The sequence below is a fragment of the Haliaeetus leucocephalus genome, unplaced genomic scaffold (assembly GCF_000737465.1).
Source record: "Haliaeetus leucocephalus isolate CR32 unplaced genomic scaffold, Haliaeetus_leucocephalus-4.0 Scaffold362, whole genome shotgun sequence".
Lineage (NCBI taxonomy): Eukaryota > Metazoa > Chordata > Aves > Accipitriformes > Accipitridae > Haliaeetus > Haliaeetus leucocephalus.
This window is the reverse complement of record NW_010972798.1, coordinates 10,011,209-10,033,594: the sequence shown is the minus strand read 5'-3', so window position 1 is coordinate 10,033,594 and position 22,386 is coordinate 10,011,209. Positions and strand designations below refer to the sequence as shown.

The 22,386-nt window shown below is 45.4% G+C and overlaps 1 protein-coding gene across 1 annotated transcript in view; it reads left to right on the top strand.

Annotated features, from left to right (window-relative positions):
• The window catches only part of MB21D2 (Mab-21 domain containing 2), a 59,949-nt gene extending 40,640 nt beyond the window's left edge, over positions 1-19,309 (top strand). The window contains exon 2 of the mRNA XM_010573080.1: positions 17,277-19,309. Within this exon, the coding sequence (XP_010571382.1) occupies positions 17,277-18,541 (1,265 nt within the window). The 3' untranslated portion in view covers positions 18,542-19,309. The remainder of the gene's footprint in view (positions 1-17,276) is intronic.
• The last annotated feature ends 3,077 nt before the right edge of the window (positions 19,310-22,386 follow it).

The following is a 22,386-nucleotide window of genomic DNA, read 5'->3' as shown; positions in this document are numbered from 1 at the left end:
GGCTTCTGAGCTGAAATACTTTGGGCTTTCAAAAGCATGACTCTGAATTGAAGAGTCCCTGGCTCCTCTCTGCTGCGTGGCCAGCTCATCTTACCCTTCGCAGAGTGAGCAACAAAGTCGGCGAGCTAGTGCGTGTTGCTGTTCAATGCTTAAAACCCATGTGTGTCTTCTGAACTGCCACAGTTTTGCTTGAAACTCAGACCACTCTCCTTTGGATTCAACAATTATTCCCCAGTGAATCTGCAAGCTTTGTGGCCCTGTGAGGGCTCTGTTTGCCACTTCATTCACTTCTTCTCGTTCCTCTGCTATTTTGCGGACGTGTGGCTGTCCTCAGGACTTTTATCATCCCTGCTATCCTGACTTTCCCCAAGGAGAGGATTTCCTCCTGTGGTCTGTAAACTACTCCTCTACCCAGCCCCCTTGCAACAAGTGATCTGCCCCTCGCAATGTCTGACTGCTGGGGCCGGGCAGACATTCCCTGCACACCAGCCCTTTCCTTTTAACTGGGGTGGAATGGGAAAATGGGTATGGATATTCAGAGTTATCCACCCACCTCCCTGTTTTCCAGACTCCTGACTGAGGATGGGTTGCAGGGGAACAAGAACATGACAGGACACCCTGCATCCTGCCCTGGAGCATCGGTGAACCTATGCCATATGGAGTGCTGTCCAGGGGTTATGTTCCAATACCTGGACGACAGTTCTGGAGCTTGAAACAGGCTCGCTGGTGTGTTGCTTCTGGATATGTTTGTCTTGAGCCAGCAAGAGAGATATCCCAGCAGTATTTCCCATGAGAGCCTCTGAGCAGTGTTTCCAGGGTGGGGAGTGTTCTAGGGTACGTCTGCTAATGAGAAATATGTGTTTGTGTCATCCATTAAGTTTTCTGCTGGCTTACAGCTAAAGTGTGGGTGTGACAATAGCTATTTAAATGCAGCTTCAGAAGTGTTTGTAGGAGATACCCAGCATCCCCTGAGAGCTGATTGCTGTTGCTTGGCACGATGCTACAGTGCGTGCGGTGGCAGCGTTACTAACATATTGCTTGTGGTAGCTAGTTTGCTATTTCTGTAAACTCAAAGGATACTCGGTTTTGTTCCTTTGATGCTCCCTCATTCCAGATGTGTTATACATTGCCAGATGTTCACAACTGGCTGTGTTAGAGCACAGACATCTAAGGCTGCATTAAGTGCACCCGCTAACCACTCTGGACTTCTTCCTTCGCTTGCCCATAACTCAGCTAACACACAGACAGTTTGATGGATCTTGATACTACTGGTGGAGTCATGCTGTAACCTCCTACCTATTCTACAGCACATTGCTCACATCAGAGGGTCTGTATCTTGAATCTCTGAGGAGTCACACTGACAAAATAGGAATAAAATGTCTTTGAGTAAGAAGCTAGTTTTGACTTCCAAATGTCTCTGCTATTTAGGCCCATTTTAAATTTTTTTACTTAAGAAATTTTATACACAGGATTAAAACAGGCAAATACCACTTTACAAGAACACTGTGGGGTTTTTTTTCTTTTTCTTAATGCTTTCATCCCTTCCCCCACCTCCAGGTAGACTCCATTTATTGCCCTGAAACAGCTCCAAAATCTTGCTCTTCAAATATATAACATGAGTGTATGTGCGTTCCCCCTTTGTATTTAAGTTGGAATGCTCCTAGATTACTTTTGTTGTGTTCACTGTGTTCTGAGGATGAAAATAAATAAGGGAAACTGATTAGTTAGGTGTTGATTTCACCTTCGCCTTTAGTCTAAATCACCAGAAGGCCGTGTCCTTAAACCAAAGTACCTGCTTCCATTGAACGTAGGAACTGCTCCTCTGCCTGTGTGCAGGTGTTTGCTTGCTGTGAGTTTGCTTGCTTTGCAATGAAGAAATAGAATATCTAAATTTTGAACTAAATTTACCTGCAATGATTCATTCAGAGCGCTGCTCTTTTCATAACTTAGCATTAGCAATAAATTCTTAACAGTGCTTCTATAAACAGCAGTTGTTCTGCTTTGAAGCCATGATGCATGCTGCCTGCTCAGTTATACTGCTGTGTACAGTGGCATAAATACTCAAAGAGAAATGACACAAAAAGAGCCCTGTACAGATGGTTTGGACAAAATGCTGGCGTTTCCCTTTAGTCGTCACAAGCTGGAAATCTGGCATTAAATAGGATTTGTAGAAGGTTTGGTGTCTATCTTCTGGCTTATCCCCCCTTAAACTTGCATCTCGCTCCCACCCCATACATTGTATACTATCAGAGGACTTGTGACATACACTTGATGAAAATTATGTCCCAAATCTGGTTTCACAGAAGATAGCCTAGTACTGGAGGTCTCTTTCCTCTCATAGCAATAATTGTGTCAGAGCTGGCTTCCTCTTCACTGTAAACCCTAGCAGGTGGTGGGGAAAGATGTTTGTGTGCCTGCATGTGACTTCTTCCCTTGCCCATACTGCAGTGTGAAAACTCTATCGCCTTTTGTTTTGAACGGTTCTTTTTCTCTCTGCTCACAAATCCCATAGGCCTGCTGAGCTCTGCAGCCCAGTACACTGGTGCATTCGTGCCATCTGCTGTCAGAAGCGATGATTGCATGTACCTGTTTTGCTGGTTCCTCACAACTTCTGTGGGGATCTCATCCAGGGAAGGACAGTGAACATGCTCATAGCAAGGGAGAATGTTTCCTGTCTTCTTGTTAAGGTGGATGGGTAACTGGCAGCAAAGTTTGAAATACAATTTGAAGCTCGATATTATGATCTAAAGAACCAGCAGCAGACTGTCCTAAGCTCGGGAAAGCAGAGATGTTTTAGTAGCATTATGATTTCATAAGCCATCTTTCTGGGAAGGGGTAAAATGGTGCTTTCTCCTCAAACCCAAAGTTCTGTGGAATCTCTCTTGCTTAATTTCTGAGTACTCAGAATATAATTTGGGGCAGGGAGTTGTGATTTAGCAACCAGTTCTACATGAGGGGGTCCTCCTAGTGGTGCCCCTGTCTATAGGCAGAGAATGCAAATGACACATCGAAGCACAAGCAAATGTTGCCTCTTAGGGAATCGACATACTTTTGCCCTCCTCTGGGCTATGCCTGTGGATAAGGGCTGCCTGATGTCTGAGCTTAGCTTGGAAGTGCCCCAAACCCTATTCAGCATGACACCTTCTATCCCTGGTGGGGAAGCAAATCTGAGAGGTCTTTTTGCCTGATGGCATTACCCCTCCTGGTGGGTTGTTTTGTGAGCCAGAGCAGCATGTATTTGGGTAGAAGAGCTTGCTGGGGCTTAGCCAGTCATACAGGGTAGGTCTACATGGGCACAAGTAGAACAACCCCAGCCAAAAAGGTAGTGCAGCTCAGTATATGACTTGTGCTTTGTGGCTGATTGGCTTCAGCTGCAAATCAGTATTTCTCTGTCTCCACCTCTGCCAGCTCCTTCCCCAAGTGCAGCCAGGAACAAATAAGTAGTATTGTTCTCAGATGGCTTCTGGGTATGAACTGTGCATCAGCTTTCTCTGACTTCAGGGACGAACATCCTTGTTAAAGGGCTAGCTCACACCCTCATATTCCCACTTCTGCCTTGTGCAATTAATTCTATAGACTGTGTTAGCAAATTTAGGAGGTCTGTAATCTTCTTTGTCCATTAATCACAGGGTGGGGGGTCAGCTGTCAGTGGGAAACTAGTGAGGACAGTGTTAGTCATTCCTTTCTGTGTAGCAGGACTCTCTATTCAGACAATATCCATTCCTGTTGTGCTGGGAAGTGTTCTCATGCAAGCGATAGCTAGCCCTGCAGGAGCTGAGCATCCACAGGGAAATTTTACAAAGTGTTTTCACAGCAACATCTATAAAATATAGGTGAGATTTCTAATTACTGAATTCATTTGAAGGGTCTGTAATGTCCATGTACCTGCCTTTTCTAAGCCTAAGTTCTTTATCAGCAGTTGTGAACACAGCTTTTTAGCATTTTTCATTATTGCTACAGATATATTAGGGAATTTGTAGGATTGAAATTCAAGATTATGCACTGCAAGACAATAAGGAAGGTAGTTTAATTTTGGGGAGAAACTTGAAATACAACAGACCTGCTAGGACAAAATCTACCAGTATACTGTGGTTTTCCTTAAGGCTTATTACTGGAGTGATGTGAGGTTCTCTATTAAATAAAGCAGAGCATAAACAGAGCATTTCTAGTTCTCACATTTGCAGGGGAAAGCTAAGTGAACTAACTGAACTTACTACATTATTGGGTTTGAATTTTCAGAGGTAGATGCCTTTCCTCGGTCTTCCTTGCAAAAATGCACGGAGAAAATGAAACTTGAAGATCTTGCTATGATTTCATGGCCTGTCTCTTACTTCATGGATGATGTTTGGGTTGGGGACATGGCCTTCTAAAACCTGGGGGGATTAGTGAATGGGATCCTGCTCCCCTGTGCTTTTCAGAGTCACCGGTGTGAAGCAGCCCTGGCAGGAGATGAGATTTGAAGAATAAGCTTTGATTGTCATCAGCTTTCCATTACAAGAGAACTTTGAGATCCTACTCCGTGAGGTCTTTTGCATAAGTTTCTGACAGTTCTCTGGAACCAAATCTTGCTTGTGTCCATATTCCACTAGATTTTTAGATGAGAAAGGACTTTGGGACTAGGCTATTGGAGAGAATGGCTTCCTGGAACATGCTTTGTGAATTTTATATTTGATCAGCAACAATTTTGCTTTCTCTTCTCTCCTTCATCTCACAATGTAACTATCATCCTGATGAGCTGAGAGATCACCAGGCCTGCTCTAAATAAATGTGCGTGAGGCTTTGTTTCATGCCAAGTAAGCACAAAAAGCGCACCACACGTGGGGCTGGTCTCCTGGAATTTCTCCTGAGTGAGCAGAGCAGGCAAAATGGGATGAGAGTCCTGTGCAAAGGGCCATGAGTGCTTCATTCCTGAACTGTTACTAGCATTTCAAGCCCTGTTCCTCGTAATAGAGAACTGCCCCAAAAATACAGCCCTCATCTCACTGCAAATGCCTACAGGGCATCAGCTAGCTGTGAGCACTGCCAGTCCCTGCCTCAGAGCTCCACCAGCTCCTCCTTCCCACCAGCCAATTCCCACCTTACACAGGAAGGAGGGCAGTTGCAATACCTGGAACTTGCAGGACCATCTGGCTACATGACTTCTTACTGTTGCTCTCCTAAGATTGCAGTGCATTTCACCTTTGGAGTCCTGTGCCAGAGTGACAGTGGCATTTTACTGCATGCCTTCACGCAAGGTGGCCCAGGTTCTACCTTGCTGTCGCAGTGGTTGCTTTCCCCTTTCTCTTTTACTCTAACTGTTCCAGCTCCTGTGCTCCCTGGCTGCTGCCTGCTCTGCAGGGATAAGAGATCCTTGACAGCCGCTGGGGCCATGCGCTTGGTGATGGAGATTGAGTCTGCACAGTGCTTCCTGCTATGCTCTTTAACAGAGGACAGTGCTCAGCTGCACATAAACGACTATAAAATCTGAGAAATTAGGGGCTGACAATCCCTGTTAGAAACTTCTTCTGGCTTTTGTGCGCTGTCAGAGATGACCTCTGCAAGATGAAGCTGGGGCAGGACAGTAGGAGCAATGGGACATGGACAGGCAGGTTTGGAGGGCTTAGTTTTTCCTCTTCTGTCTCCCATGGAAAAGAAGGAGGAATGCCCTTGAAATTTCTGCCAAGTGTTCCCATTCACTTTGGGGGAGCTGCTCTGTTTTCTGCTAGCAGAAAATCTGGCCTATAACTTCTTTTTCTGGCAATGTGGACAAAGAGGATTCTGCATGAATGTCAAAGCCAGCCAGCACTTTTCATACAGCTGTTGCTGTACATGGGGCCTTAACAAATATGTTTCATATAGGTGACTTGATGTGGCTCCACATGGCTTTGGCAATGTTCTTGCTGATGGGTGGGAAATTGGTTAATTGGAGGAGGAGGAAATTGGCAGGAAAGCTTGCTCTTCGCTTCATGATCTCGGACACAGATGTATTGTTTAAGCCTTTTTTATTTCAGCACTTTCTGACCAAGGATCTGCATTCTCTGCCTCATCTTGCTGGTCGACTCCATGCTCATCTGCAAGGGCAGAGAAAAATGATATTGTGGTTCCGGCACTGGGTGTCTCAGCTGTATTTGGCCTAACTGTCTTGGTTTCCCCCAGTGTTTGGATATAGGATGTGTCAAAGGGGCCAGGCCAGGGTCTGTATGGATGGAGTCCAATGGATTCTGGGGGCTGGAGGGAGGATTCACTTCATGTTGTCTTCTCCACCAGATGCCTCAGAAAGGCTTCTGAAGAAGCCTGCTTTCCTTCTGCACTCAGAGAAGGGATTTCTCCTGTGTCCAGTGCTCTTTTGGGGCTTGGCTCATTTCCTGGAATCATCCTTCATTCCCACTTTTTCTTACCTGTCCCGTGGTATAAAGCTAAACAGATTTAGTCACTGGTAGATGAAGAGAATGAAAGTGATTGAAGGGGGTGCCATTCTGATCATGTCGTTGACCCCAGGAGCCAAGTTTGACAGATTTTAAGGGAAAATCAAGAACATTAGATTGAATTACAGCTGTGGTTATCCACCAACCCTCTGACAGCTGTTTGTTGCCATGTATACTCCACATGTAAGCTTTAGCTTTGCTGGATGATTTAGTGAAGAATTTTTGAGTCAAGGACAAATCTCCTGCCGCTCTGCAGCGAGGTAAAGCTGTTATTACAGAATAGGCAGGCACTGAGAATGGGCAGTGTTGGTTCAGGCCCAGTTCATAAGGAATAGTGCTGTGATTTGCTCTGGCTGTGACTTCCCTTTGTGGAAAACAAGTGTGCTAGAGGAACAGAAAACAAGCTGGTAGTTAAGCAGCTGGGGAGAGAATTTCCAGCTTATTGGGTAACTGTGAGCAGGAGACTTGGCAGAACAGCTCAAAGGGCATTTATGATGGAGGCTCTTGTGTTACTTATAGGATGTGAGGGTGTGGTGGCATTCCTCTGGTCACAGCCCTCTGGCTGGCACCTGAACATAAAGCCGTGTAGCAACTTAGCCCTTTCAGGACAGGCAAACAGATACCAGACAATAACTGAGAACAAAAAACGATCCCAGAGGAGCCCAAAGGGATTTTGCAACCTTGGAGTCAAGTTCTGCTTGATACGTACATGTGGCCCTCTGGCTGACTTGAAGTAAGAGGAGAATGTGTTCCTGGGTCTGGAAGGGAATGGCTTTGCTCATCACTGGAGAGCTGCCACGTGTCTTCTGCGAGAGGCACCTGGCGCTGACTAGTCAGATTGCAATGAGAGCTTGAGTGAGGCTGGGGACTTTTTTCTCTTGTGCAGCCTCCAAAACCTTCCCCTATCCTACTTCTACTGTTCTTTTTCAGTGCCATCAACGCCCTTTGTAAAGTGGTGGGATTTGTGTTGGCTTCTTCGGGGGGGAATATCCTGAAGCTGAAATTAAATTTTGGGGAGGAGGACTCCATTACATTGAGCAAACCAGCAGTGGAGTGGGGCTAATTTAGCAAGCAAGGCTGCTGAGGTATTTCCCAGAGGACTGTGAAGACATCCGCACAGAAGTCACCTTTTCATGTGACATGCAGTGTTGACCACCTCATTTCACATAGAGCATAGCAATACTAGGGCCTACACAAGTGCTGAGAAAGACAATCAGGTATGTGAAGGTTAAATAAGTTGTCCTTTTCAACGTGAAAGAAAGATGACTGACTAAGCCATATAAAATCTTGAGTGATCTGTAGAAGATGCCATGGCTAGGTGAGTTTCTTCATTTCCTAGCAAACCAGCAAAAGGAAATCCTTTTTGATACAACATGTACTTTGTGAAACACAGTGCTGCAAGGCACTAACTATACCAAAAATATAAATGATTTAGAAAGCAATGAGAGACATTCCCAGCAGGTAAGTCCATCAGTGCTGTTAAAGACAAAGCTACAAATACTGCCTGTGGTTTGGGAAATCCCAAAGCCAGAAACTGCTCAAAGGTTGCAGAGGGAAAGTTATTATGCTGTACTTTCCTTGCTCTTATGCTCTTCCCCTGAAAGCAGTCAGCAGCAGTTGCCTGAGTCGGGATGCTAGGATAGAAGGATGTGTTATGTACCTCACTGAGGTTGTTATGCTCTTGTAAAGAGCACAGCAACAGTGAAGTGACTAGGAAAACAAGGGCAGAACAGCCTCTTCTGCAAGGAGCTGCATGTTTGCACTCAAGAAGCTCAACCTGGTTTGTGCCCCTTGTTGTTACCTTGTAAGGGGATCCAAGAGAGGCGTCCTGGTGAGTCTCCCTCAATGTAACATCTTGCTGAATACTTAGCAGTGCTCTGTAAGGGTGTAAGCAGAAATGGCCCATCTAGACCTTGTGTAGCCCTTGCCAAATGTGTACTCTCAGTCCCAGAGGTTAGAACTGATAAAGCAATCTGTCCCCTGGCAGATTTTATCTCTGGGATTGCAGTTCCAGGATAAATGGCACCTTGTGCCATTTCCAAAGGGAATTTTATGTGTTACGCTCACTTAAATATATGGACACTGTATGGACACAGTGTACAGTGTTGAGGAGGGTGGCAAGCTGTTCTTGTAAGTACCCTTTCTGTCCCCTCTTCCTTCTGTTCTGCTTGTCAGCTGCTCTCAGACCTCATCACCCATATTCTTCAGACCCTAAAGCACCTCTTTGACTTGCACTTCAAATTCTTTGTAGGCTTTCAGCTTTCAGACGCTCTTATCTAGTTTGGCTAATATGACTCTGGAGTAAGTCCATTGGATATGCAGACTGGCAGGCTGGAAATTCAACACCAGTTTGGAGGGTGACTCTTCAACTCTTGACTACCCAAAGCAGAGATGTACAGCGATGCAGGGGCTCCCTCTGAAAATGCTGGTTCCAGCTCTGGAAGCGGTCTAGCCCTGCTATTGTGGTCTCTGAGACCCAAGTATTTTAGCTGAGCAGGTCACTGCAGTAACATTGCTGCTGGTCTTGGTGCCAGGGTGGGTTTGAGTGTTTGTGACAGCACTGCCCTTTGCTGTGCAGGCACACCCTTTGAATCTGGGCTTTTCCTTTCTTTTTTTTTTCTTTTTTTCCCCTTGCACCGTGAAATACCCCTTCTCCGTTGGCATACAGGATTTCAGCTAGCTGGGTGACTTCCACCAGAGCACATGAGAACTGGAAAAAAACTGGGACACTACTTTTAAGATTGTTTTTAAAGAAGACTTTGGAGAAAGAAGCTGATTTCTTTTAGGAGGGGGTGCTGGCTCCCTGCAGTGTGTTCTGTCACCATGTCACAAGATTTCTAAAAGGAGCAGAATCAGTAGGACACTGGTGTATCAGTCTGCAAACAGCAGTCTCCTTCGCTCGCCTCCCGTATTTGACTAAACTGGTATCGGTTCAGTCTCCCCACTCCCCTCCCACCTACTGCCTGCTTCTACCAACAGTCCTCTCAAAATGTGCTTTGTAACTAAAGACTCTCCTAAAGACCTGAGTCTTTCAGTTCTTCTGCCTAACAAAAACTTGTGCTGCTCATAAATAGATTTGCAATTACCAAGGGAAACAGAAGAATCAGTGCAACCCAGCTGCATCAGAGCCGGCCTCCCATCCTGGCTTAAAGAAGCCCCTGAAATTCAGCACACGTCACTCGGGCATAGCTGGGAGACCTCTGCGGGGATCTTTCCTTTGAACAACATTCCTTTTCTGCAGGATCTGCTGTTTGCAGCAGAATTGTCAAGGAACTGCAGAGTGCCTGTCTAGTGTCTTTACGAAAAATGACAAAAGCTTTTTGTTTCTTGACTAGCCTGGGGTTTCATGTATTTCTTAGAGCAGCCAAGGGTAAGAATTGCCTGGCCAAAGTGGAGGATCCTGAGATTTATCATGAGCTTACAAATTGGTTCTCTGCTAATAACATCTGGTATGTGGTTAGTGCCATCTGAGCAATTCCAAGCACTTTCTGAGCATCCAGGAGGTCAAACTTCCTTAGCTTTTGGGTCTTACAGGAAGGTAATGATTTTATACAGAAGGAAGAAAGGCATGCCCAAGGTTATGCATCAAACTGGCTAGGTGTGGGAGGGAAAATCAAGAGCCCTGACTATGCTGGGTCCTGTGGAAGGATTAAGCAGTAGAAAGGAGGGAGGCAGTGGTATATGTGGGTGATCCCTAGCCTTCCCTATAGAAGAGATCATCTATATAAGGAAGATCCCTTCTATACGTCTTCTCCCTTGGCTGCTGGGGGGCATACGCCCAGCATAGTGGGTTTTTTGGCTGCCCCAGTGAGATGAATGGGCGCTACCCCTGCTTTCGACAGCAGGTATGTCAGCTCCCGGCAGACCTGGGTAGGCTCAGCTTGTCTTAGATGCTGGGCTCAGGCTCTGCATCCCCGCAAAGTGTGCTTAGTTTCCCAGTGACACATTTCTGCATATCCCAGAAAACATGCCTGGAGCTGGGGCATGCAGTGCTACAGGGCAAGCTTCCCTACAAGGGCTCTGCGCTGCTTCTTGCTGGAAGTTCTGAACCAATGAGGGCAAATCAGATCTGTTGAATCAAAAGCAATTCCCAGCATTTCTGGTCTCCTCAGAGACATGATTGCTTCCTGGAACCCCTCCAGAGAGCTTCCCTGTGTGCGAGTTCACTTGCCCCAGGGCCTCGGATGAGTCTATGGAGCAATTTAAACATACAGCCCTATTGATGTTAGTGGGGACTTTCTGATTCTTTCATGAGGGATGTATACCTATGTTTCTTCCCAGGTGCTGGGGGTGCAGTAGCAGCAGCATGATGCTCACTTTCTTTCAATATGATTGCTAAAAAATGTTGCTTAAGACAGTAGTCAGGTCTGTGCAAGACTGGCTGCAAGTAACAGGAGACTTCTGCTAGAGCACAAGCTAACGATTCGGAGAGGGCACACTTTAAATGCAAGGTCAGATGATGGTCAGTGTCAGAAAACCACATCATTGCTATTGATTGAGGAAATGAGCATCCAAACCTTTTGTTTTGTGGCGATTAAGTTACCTGTAAAATAAGAAGGAATGGCAGGAGAAGATATCAATGAGAATGCCAGCTCAGAAGTTGGATTTCTCTAGAGAAAATTTCAGTTTTAATTCTGTAGTCTTTCTGCTGGTGTGTGAGGGAGAGACAGCAGCTGGGAGAAGGTCACTTCTAATTTTGTCCAGTTCTCCTTACCCTCCCTTCTGTCCACGTGCATGTGTTGAGGTGTGTAAAGCGTCTGAGTGTCCCAGTTCTGATCCTTCACAGAGAGCACTCCATCCCTAGGCTGAACACATGGTGCTTCGGGTCTTTGAGCAGGGTTGGAGACGGTACTCTGGCATGTTCTGAACTCCAGTGTGGGGCTGACGGGCAGGTACCAGGCATGTTTATTCTGTGCTACAGCTATTTTTAACAGCTGATGTTACACAGACTTGTGCTTCTTCTCAAATTAGATGGCAAAGTCAAGAGGTGAGCAGAGAAGCTCAGTAATGAGCAGCAGCTAACATCGCCTTTACTTGCTGAATTGTACTGCACAGCTGCCTGCGGGCTGCAGCCAGCCCCTTGCCATTAACCTGGGGTCTTTTCCTTCTGGAAAGAAGGGGCAAACTCCTGGCTGTATACCCCACAGATAAGGTTGTGTGCATCATTTACATGCATCTGGGGATCATCATGCCCCTAAAGGTTTTTGGCAGCCTGGCAGCAGTATCTTTATGCTTTAGTAGCCTCTTGCTTGCCTCCTGTGCTGGTGATGTATAGAATACATTTGTGATCTTACAAAGTTGAAGATGTTCTGTGAGGGCCCACATTAGCTTTCTGAGCCAGCTTGCAAACCCTTCCTGGCACAGAAAGTCTGCAAGGACAGAGACGTTAACGGCCACTCATGGTCCCAGCAGCTTACAGGGAGCCTTGCAGGCTGTGCAGGAGTTGGGTGATGCAGGTCAAGGAAGAACAGAACAGGAGCAGTGCAGATCTAATGCCTGGGTCTGGTTTGGCTCCCAGAGGAACTCCTGTTATATGCTTCTGCTGTGTGCAAGATTCTGCCGATCCTCCTTTCTGGAGCCTTTCTGAGCACCCCACTGCTCTTTTGACCTCTTTTCCCACTCAGCAGAAGTGTCCCTTAATTCAGTGACTGCCCTGAACATCATCCCATTCAGTTTGATGAGACCAAGTTAGACTAACAAAATGGCATCTTTCTTTGCTTGCATTTCCTTTTGGTGGCAATGGTCGTGTATCTAAGGCATCAGGAAGGAAGGCTTCAAGAAGGAACCCAAAATTAGGAAATGCATATGTTAGAAGTAAGTTTTTATGTAATCTTTTCTTGTGGTCAGTTTCTTCAAAGACAAGTCTGTGTGTTCCTCCTTATTTACACAAAGCTGGTCATGAAATAGCAGCAGATCCCAGGACACACTGCAATAGTCATAAAATCAGTTAATCTGAAATTGTAATGGATAGAGAGCATCTTTGCATTCCTTTTTTTTTAATGGGAAGAACCATCTCTGTGTCATGTGCATCAGAGTCTTAGTTCATTCAAGGATGTTTCCCAAATGTAGGTGTTACATAAAAGTAAAATCTCTTTTCTATGTCTTTATTCTCCTTGTATCACAGTGGTTGGAGTAGAAATAAATCCTATTTTCCTGCCACTGAAGGAACAACAATGGAATGAAATTCAGTCTGTAGAACTCATTTGCTCACCTGTGTTACTCGTAACTGACTATTTAGTAAACTAACCAGCAAGCTTGGCCCACAGGTGCTGCTCCTAATTCTCATATTCCCTGCTTTTCTCATGCTTGTAAGCATACTTACCTGTTACAATGCCAAGTTTTATAGCTTGGGAAGGTCTTAAACTAGTTACACAGCTAGGAAAACAGAACTCCGTTAAGGTGCTTTAGACAGAAGTGGTGACTGAACACCAATCTCTTACTTAGCGAAATACCAGCTTTGCCAAACAACCTTTTCAAAACAACGTGTCACACAAGATATGACTGCACATTATGTGTTTTGCCTGGTAGCAGCAAAAGACTTCTTAAGTATCAGTGAACCTACTTTGATGCCATGAGAGCTGGTCCTTCAGCTAAAATAATTTTTTTTGTGTTTGACCCTACAAGTTCTGGGTTCAGTCTTTACCGACAACTCGACAGGGCTTCTAAAAATGTCACCAGGTTATCTGTAACCCCTACTCCCTTCTCCTCCCAGGTGGTCCTGGTACTGAGATGGAAAGAAGAGAACTCAAATGGCCCACTGGTGCTATTATCTTAAGTACTTGGGTCAAGTACCAATCTTGATATTTTTCTTCTTTGTATTTGCACTTACATGCTTACTGAGCCAGAGTGCCTACTTCTAATGTACGTACGCGTGCTTCTCTCAACTTGCGTTTGGGCTGTTGAAACTTGGCATGAAAGCTTTGTGCCAGGGTAGCGTATGCCATACAATGTTGGCTAATGGGATTCCTTGAAATCCTTTCACATTTCAAATAGATTTATGAATGAGGGGGGCAGTTTGAACACATTACAAACCCCTAAAGCCTTAGTTAATCCTGAATTTGGCCATCTCAACTATTTATAGAACACTCTATGCCTATTCTAAATATATTTTCCTCAAGGGGACCTCATCTCAACCCCCTGCTCCACAGCTTAAATTGGATCAGCAATGCTGCTATGATCTGTTAGCAAAAATCCCTTCTCTAGCTCTGTGGCAGAGCTGTAGATGTTGCTGGTCCAGGCCTTGAAGGGGAAATTCTGTGCCAGGCAGAGCTCAAGGGTTTGGATTTGTCTCTGCAGCCAGCCAAGTAGAGACATAGTGATAATATATTGAATCATTTCCTGTAGCTATTGCCTGATTATTTTTTTTTTTAATATTCCTCCTCTGCTGGAGGGTCTAGAGTTCTGAAGGGGGAAAACTAAGTGACTTACTGGCAATGTATGACACCTTTCCCTTTCAGGAGTCTTCAGCCTTGCAAACTAGGCTTAATGGTGAGCACAAAACATTTTCTTTCTATAGGAAGTGTAAAGAGTGTTCTGTGGGCAGAAAGCATTTCCTATTGCAAGAATGCTTGAAATTGGTGTTCTCCTTCTTTCTCTGCTATAGGGAAGAGAAGTGTCTCTTCTGTGGGAGTACCTACATGACAGTGCATGGGGAGCTGTGTCTCTGACTCTACAGGATGGTTCTTCCTGAAGTGTTTTCTGCCCACCAGGAACAGAAGCCTCCTCTTCACTAGCTGGCCTTTTTTAACCCCTCTAGAAGTAAAGCAGGCTGTGCAGGCTTTGTCCAATTCAAGCTTTGCTTTGTATTAGTGAAGGCAAGAGTGCTGTAAGATGGTACAGAACTAACACTAGAGGAGTGGCTCCTGCTCTTGTCTGGCTTTGGAGGTTGATGATACATGTTCACTGTTATTTTCCAGGGAGATGAGCATGGGGCATTTAGAAAGCAGGGTTTGAATCCCACTTGCTGTTGATTGAATGCGGTCAGACTGTCGACTCTATTGCTCCCACATAAGGACAGACGATCTCTTCAGGCCACGAAGAGCAACTTGTCCCACAGTAGATTCCGTAGTGGAGAATCTCTACCTTTTAGAAAAATCATATCATTTTCTTTTTCAGTCAAAGGTTCTGGCTGTACCATAGGATAGAAGTTTTGGTGCAAAGGGCACACTGTAGAACTTCACAGGACATTTTTCATCCTTCAAGTTTAAAAATATTTAGAAAAATACATCGTTTATTGAATTCTATAGATTTGAACAGTTTCTTCTGTAGGATAGTTACATTGTGTCTGTCTTTCTCCGGAACATCTGCAGATCTGCATGGCAGATGCTGCAGATAGCAGTCCTGAGTGGAAAATTTGGGGTCAGTGGAAAATTTGGGCAGGATGGGCCATCAGGACCCTGCATAACTTGAATAGCTGTGCTGCCCCGCAGTAAGGGTCGGTACTAACTTTTATGCTCGCAAAAAAGCAACTGCTCCCTGTCCCTGTGATGTGATTGACCCAGACTCTGCTTCATGGGTCTTGGACTCAAGTTACAACTGGGGTGTAAAGCACCAAGGCTGCTTGCACTGGTTCAAGGACAGGATTTGGAAGCAGTGTGTCAGTCATGTCTCCAGAAGTCACGTCAATTTAGGCACCCGTTAGAAATCCCCTTCTTCTGGGTACAACGAAGGAGTGACTGCTGCTTATTTGGCCTCAGGGATAGAGAAGCCTGTGCAAGGCTTTGTCACTCCATAGATCAGGGTAACGTAGCTTGCTGTGTATCTAAGCCTCAGAAAATGTTTTTGAGGTTGACAGAAGCTTTTCTTGGTTATTACCCTTTGAGGATGAATGGGGCAGCATGTGGCAAGACCGCAGAATGGGATTAGCTCAGGACTTAGCAGGAAGAGTTTCTTAGCACTCCTCCAGAGCCATTTCCTTCTCTTGCAGCCTCTGGAGCTGCATGCAATGGAAAGGGTTGTGTCCTTACCTGCCTGGCAGGAAAATCATCCCAGTTCAGTGCAGCAAAATGGACTGGGTCCAGTGCTCTTGGAAGCAATGAAACAGGTAAAGTGTATTTAACAAGGAATTTCACGTGGGGGATTGCACAGTTACCTTGAATACTGCCGCAAGACACATTCGCTTCACACACAGGCCTCTTCCTGCAGTCTCCTTGGCTCTTCCAAGGAATCGGTGTCAGCATAGCTTTAGATTTTGTTCTGGTCCTGGCTTACCTGTGTGCATGCAGAGAGCGTTTCCTTGCCCCTGTCCTAGCATGTAGGAAAGGACAGGGGGGTCTCTCTGAAAGCACTGCAGTGCCACTCAGCCTCATGCAGCACTCTGCACCTTGGGATGCTGCTGCTGCACTCTGCTAGGGAGAGCCATTCTGTTCAGGCAGTATCTGTGATCCCACAGGGGTGCATTAACTCAGGAAAGGCTCTGCAGTACCTGGGGCTATGCCAGGATAGGTGCTCAGACTCTAATGCTGATCATTTGTGTTAGTGTTTCAGTAAAAAAACACTCCTATTGTGTCTGCCTGTGGTTCCTGGGCTGGCAGTGTGATTGGCAGCTTTCTGGCTCACCTCATCATGCCTCTGGTTAGGTATTCCCACCGATGTCTCTCTAAGACTGGCTTCATTGTAATGGAAGGTCTCCATTTGACCACTCTTGATAAACAACTATAGTGCCTTTCAAAACCTAGAGTAAGTGATGTGTGCCAACAAAAACTAGTACGTTTGTGCTTGTAAGAAATAACGATGTATCCCTTTTGCAGTGCTTATAAGAGATTCAGCATCTCTATTCAGAGTCACTGGCCTTAGTTCTCTCGTGGCCTAGGTGTGTTGTCTGAACTGAGGCTGGGAAGGAATCAAGAGCGTTTAACCACAAGACGAACACCAGGAGTGAAACAGCCCAGATAGCAGAAGCAGACTACAGAGCAGTTGAAGCGCAGAGCTCAATTTTAAGCCTAATTTGAACATTGAATGAGATGCTAATATCTCAGCTACTGGGGAGTCTTTTCTCAGTCTGCTGTTTGTGTTCTGTGAAGAAAGTATAGTAGTATATATAGAATACACAGTGAAAAACGCTTTGTGCAACTGGTGTGGGCAGTGCAGGGTGAAGGAAAGTGTCTGGTTTTGGTGATGAAAATGGAAATCTGTCTTCGTGTCTGTGCTCTGGGGAGCTGATCAGATATTTTATGGCATGATACCATCATTACAAGCTTGAAGAACAAATTTCAGAGCTGACTTCTGTAATTGCCTGATAGTTTAACCTGTCTCCATTCCTCCATAAGAGGAGGACGTATTGCCTTCATTCATGTTGCCTTGTTCATCAGTAAATGTAAAGCAAAATATAAAACCAGACCTGCTTGAACTAACATTTGTAGCTATTCATTCATTCATGCACAAACCAACCCCTTGATGCCAGTCCAGCTTTTTTCTTATACCACAGAGAAAATAAGAACAGTGAGTCAATTAATATTCTCTTTTCTTTTTGAAGTGTCGGGGAAGCATTTGGATGCCATGGAAATGAGCAACAACACGGTGAAAAACTGGTTTAGAAGGTGTTTAAGAAGTTAAATTTAGTCCTGGAAGTGGCTTTGCTGTGTTTTACCAGAGTCTTCTGCTTTTTTCCAGTATGATTTTTTGCTCCCAGTATGATGTTTAGGACAGACTTCACCCATTCCCAGGAATGCAAGGAAAGCCCTGCCCTAAGTCAGTTGGGACTAAAGGTTGACTGAGTGCTGGGCCTGATGTATGTTTGTGTCACACAGTGACGGATGCCTCTGGTTGCTTTTTTTCCTGCTGGGTACGGGATGGGTTTTAATCCTGGTTAAATCCTGTATCCCAGATGTGTTTGCCTTCTCTTGAAAGGACTTCTCTTTCTCTCTTTTGCAGGCATGGTTCAGAAACTTGACCAGAAGCTGCCTGTAGCCAACGAGTACCTGCTGCTTTCAGGTGGCGTGCGGGAAGGTGTGGTGGACATTGATCTTGATGAGCTGAATGTTTATGCACGAGGCACAGACTATGACATGGACTTCACCCTGCTTGTGCCCGCACTGAAGCTGCATGACCGTAACCAACCAGTCACGCTGGACATGCGACACTCGGCTTTGTGCCACTCCTGGCTGAGCCTGCGTCTGTTTGATGAAGGAACTATCAGCAAATGGAAGGACTGCTGCACAATCGTGGACCATATCAATGGAGCTACCAATTATTTCTTCTCTCCAACAAAAGTTGCAGACTGGTTCTATGACTCTATTAGCATTGTCCTCTCTGAGATCCAGAAAAAGCCTCAGCGAGGGATGCCAAAGGTGGAGAAGGTAGAAAAGAATGGGACTATCATATCCATCATTTTGGGAGTGGGCAGCAGCCGCATGCTGTACGACATTGTCCCTGTGGTGTCCTTCAAGGGTTGGCCAGCTGTGGCCCAAAGCTGGCTGATGGAGAACCACTTCTGGGATGGGAAGATCACAGAGGAGGAAGTCATAAGTGGGTTTTACTTAGTGCCTGCGTGTTCCTACAAGGGGAAGAAGGACAATGAATGGAGGCTGTCATTTGCCAGAAGTGAAGTGCAGCTGAAAAAGTGCATCTCCAGCAGCCTCATGCAAGCCTATCAGGCCTGCAAAGCTATCATCATCAAATTGCTGTCCCGCCCCAAAGCCATTAGTCCATATCACTTGCGGAGCATGATGCTGTGGGCTTGCGACAGGCTACCAGCCAACTACTTGGCCCAGGAGGATTACGCAGCCCATTTCCTCCTGGGTCTTATTGATGATCTCCAGCACTGCTTGGTCAACAAGATGTGCCCTAACTACTTCATCCCCCAGTGCAATATGCTGGAGCACCTCTCTGAAGAAACCGTCATGCTGCATGCGCGGAAGCTGTCCTCAGTCCGCTCAGACCCTGCTGAACACCTTCGAACTGCCATCGAACATGTCAAAGCAGCCAACCGGCTAACGCTAGAGCTCCAACGGCGGGGCAGCACCACCAGCATCCCCTCCCCACAGTCAGATGGAGGGGACACCAACCAGCCGGATGACCGATTAGCCAAAAAGTTGCAACAGCTAGTGACTGAGAACCCTGGGAAGTCCATCTCTGTCTTCATTAACCCAGATGATGTCACAAGGCCCCACTTTAGAATTGATGATAAATTTTTCTGAGCTTTCGTCAATGTTTCTTGGGATTTTTTTTGTTTGTTTCATTTTTAAAAACTCTTGCAGTGTGCAGGTTTTTTCGTTTGGTTTTCCTTGATGACTTAGTCTCTTGTTTTTTACATATCCAGCGTAGATTGGATCTCTTGCGAACAATCTGAATAAATTATAATTCCTGGTTCTGCAGGACAGTGCAGATTTTGAAACAGTATATTACTATTTCATATGCTGCTTTGATTTTTTTCACCCACCCAGCCCCATTGTCTGCGAGTAGTTTCTAAAGGAGAACATGCATCGTAAACACACATGCCACAGTGTAATGTAGATTTTTTTTCAAGCTTCCATAATTTATGTACATTGTTGGGCCTGGGGAAGGGACAGCTCACCTTCCATTGCTTCGGAAATTCACTTCTTTTTCCATGAGCTTCCATCACCCTAAAGAAATGAGGAGAGACTCTGGGTTGGAAAGCACTACTGGTAATTTGACGAGGCCAAATCTACTGGGCTGAAGCCCAGTTCATCTGTTCTTCACACTTCTCACACTAGGGGAGAAAGTTGACTTTAATGATGATGATGATGCAGCTTTTGGGGGAAAGAGTTGTTTCTGTTTTGATCTACTTTTTGAATGTATTTGTTCATAATTGGACCTTGTACAGTCCAGAGGGTTGTTTCTGCTGCTTTTCCATGCGGAATAAGGTTATGGAATGTTAGTTTTAGCGTGTGTAATTATTCAAAGCCTTATTTAAATTCTATTAAAGAACATACCATTATAAATGTTAATTGCACTAATGAAATCTCTGCCATTACCTCAGTCCCACTGTTTGTGTTTCTTTCATGAATTAGCATCTGTTATTAGGTCTCAGTATTGCAGATTGCTTGAGGCCCCTCGGGTCTCATGGTTTCAGGTGATTTCTTGATTGTCTTTTGTAAAAGGCTCTTCCTTGTTAGCCCTGCTATGTGTGAGAAGTCAGATTTTTGCATTGGCATATTTCTTTGGATGCGTATTGTGTGTTGCAGTGCATATTGCATTAATATGTATTGCATGTTGTTGAAACAGGTTTACCATTAGATAAGGATGTAATGCTAAAGCAGTGGTATGTGCAAAGTGAATCAGCCAGACCTCAAGCAAAGGAGCTACTTTGCTTCTGTAATGCATGTATTAGGCTTGATCCTTTACAGCAGTTACCATTCCCTTGACTCCTGTGGACTTTCTGACTTACCCTGGGACACACGAGATCTTACTTTGGTCTCATGTTTGCAGAAGTTGTGTTTGTATGTAAACTTGTGGTGCAACAGTAGCCTTGAAAAACACATACGCTTTCCTTTTTTGCATAGGATAAGATGTATGGTGACAAGGGTTGGTCTCAGCCAAAAATAATTCTAAGAGTTCAAGGATAGAGTGGCTTTTTGTGGCTGGCTGGCCAGTGACTGATATCTAGGCCTTAAATCAGCAATTTGGGCTTACTGATTATCCCAGAGAAGCTCTTCTGATCCAAACTTGATGCATGTTTTAAAATGTGATTATTAGAGCAGGTTGAAGTATTTTTTAAATATTTGACAGACAAATGAGGCGCATATCTAGTCCATTCTAACAGATAAAAATTGTGTATGAAAAATGTGTCACTTTTTTAGCCCAGCCTTTGTGGTAAAGAAACCAGGCTGGTGGGGCAACACACCAGCAGCTTTGGAAACTGCTTTATTAGATGGCAGGGAGGTTTCAATACCTGATCTAGTGCCCAAGTCATGTCTTAAAATGAAAACTTCGACTCCTCCATCTCTTGGGCATATTTGAAAACTTCACCCCATTGCTGTAGCCAAGATGTTCACATTTACCTGAATTTACTGGTACACAATTACATGAGCCTGAAGAAGCTCTCAGAAATTGCTGGCTAGATGGAGTGGATGAGGATTTAACTTTAAAGCACAATTGGCTAGTGATAATGAGCCCCGGTGCAGCTGCGGTTATGGTCCGGGGAAGGCCATGTATTGACTTCAGCGGAAGCAGAACTGGGTCCTACCAGTGTGGCTATTGCCAAAGATGAGTCTCCATTTAAACCTGTGTCACCTGCCGGGGGAGGCAGGAGAACCGACTGGGAATCCCCTCCACAAGTGCTTGGAAAATGCAGATTCATTGAAATGGTCTTTTCCCCAGTCTCCAGGACTTTTGTCTGTTGGAAAAAAAAGTCTGGGCTCCAGGATGAAGTTTCCCATCGCCACATGAGAGACATCTGCTCAGCACAAAGCAGCAGTAGCCTGGCAGGCAGAGTACTTTCCCAGGAGTCCCAGTGTCCGTGCCGGTGCTTCTGAGTTATGCAGAAACACAGCCTTCCTCATGCCAGTTCAACGTCCCGACGACCAGCAGTTTGGCTAGCCCATGTCAAGCTCTGGTGTGTGCTCCTTTTTTTGGTTTTAATTAAAAAACATTTTGAAAAGTATCCATCTTGTTCGTCCTGCATTATGAGGAAAATATGCGTGTGTTGGGTTTTTATGTGGGGGAGAGGAGGCTTGGCTTTTTACTGGACTGGAAAGCTATTTCCCAGGTGGGTCTGAGAGAACGTTATATCCTCTGACTGGACCATCTGTCTTCCAGGGAAGCAGAATCCTAATCTCCAGTAGGTTTTGAATCTCAGTCTAGTATTTGCTCCTTTCCATATAGTATAGCTCAGTGAAGCAGGTTGCCAGCCCAGAGAGGTGATGTGTGCTTTGTATATTAGAGAACACTGAAGGCTCTGTTTCCTTCATCTCCTATTGTCACCTCTTGCCTTTGAGTATATGCTGGGACAGACTTGCAAAATGCATAGGTCTCTATGTAGGATTTCAAAGTAGTGAGTGGGTTTAGATACCAACAACCTATTATTCTTCACTACGCCCTGCTAGTTTCAAGGGGACCGCAGTGCTTTTGCTGTTGGGGAGTTCTTGAAAGTCCTTCACACAATCATTTTAGAGCACCCAGCCCCATGGGGTTAAAGGCTTGGCCAATCTAACAAACACTGGAGTAAGAGGGAATTTGCTTTAAACTAGCAATGTAGTCATCTTCCCTACTGACATCAAGAGGAGACAAGTCTGTGCTGTGAGTCCATGTCTCAATGGGATCTTCAGTTCTGCACCCACTGCTATGGGGGATAAGATTTTTTTTTGCTTTTGCCCATTAGCTACCTTCCTGCTGGCTTTTCCCCATTGGTGGGTGATGTTGCAAAAGGACTGGGACGATTAGTGAGGGGCTGGCTGCATGTGTAAGAATGTAGAAGGTCTTCTTTATGTGTCTGTGTATTACTGCCTTCTACACTGTTGAAAGGGAGGGGAGTCCCAGCCAAGAGGGTCTGGCCTTGAGGCATCAGAAAGGGGGGGAGGAAGAAAAAGTGCTCTTCAGAGGCTCCACTTTCATTTCTCAGTGTGAGCCTCCTTGAGCCTCCTGGCTGTGATCCTGCTCTTGGGACAAGCTTTTGCCTTTGCTCTTTCTGTAGGGCTGCTGGCAAGTAGCACAACAGGAGGAGCAGCTAATTTGACTGGTTCCAGTTGTTGCCACTTCTTCGTGGGGGACACCTGAGCTGCTGCAGAGCTGACAAAACCACCAGCCAGTGGGGGGTTATTCTCTGTGCTGTGTTGGGGGGGAGTACTCAAATTAGAGCAGAAGGGAACAACAGCCCCAGGAGCTTTGTGAAAGCCTGCAGTCTCTGCTCCTTCAAGCATGTTATGTGAAGTCTCAGTCACTTCTGGCTGGCTGTGATAAATCGGTTTCTCCACATTTTCCAATACTCTAGCCTGGAGATATGTTGGTGCTCTAACCAGAAAACTACAACTGAGCATCAGAGTCACTCTTTGCAGGAGATTGAGCAAAATACCAGCAGGAGTTT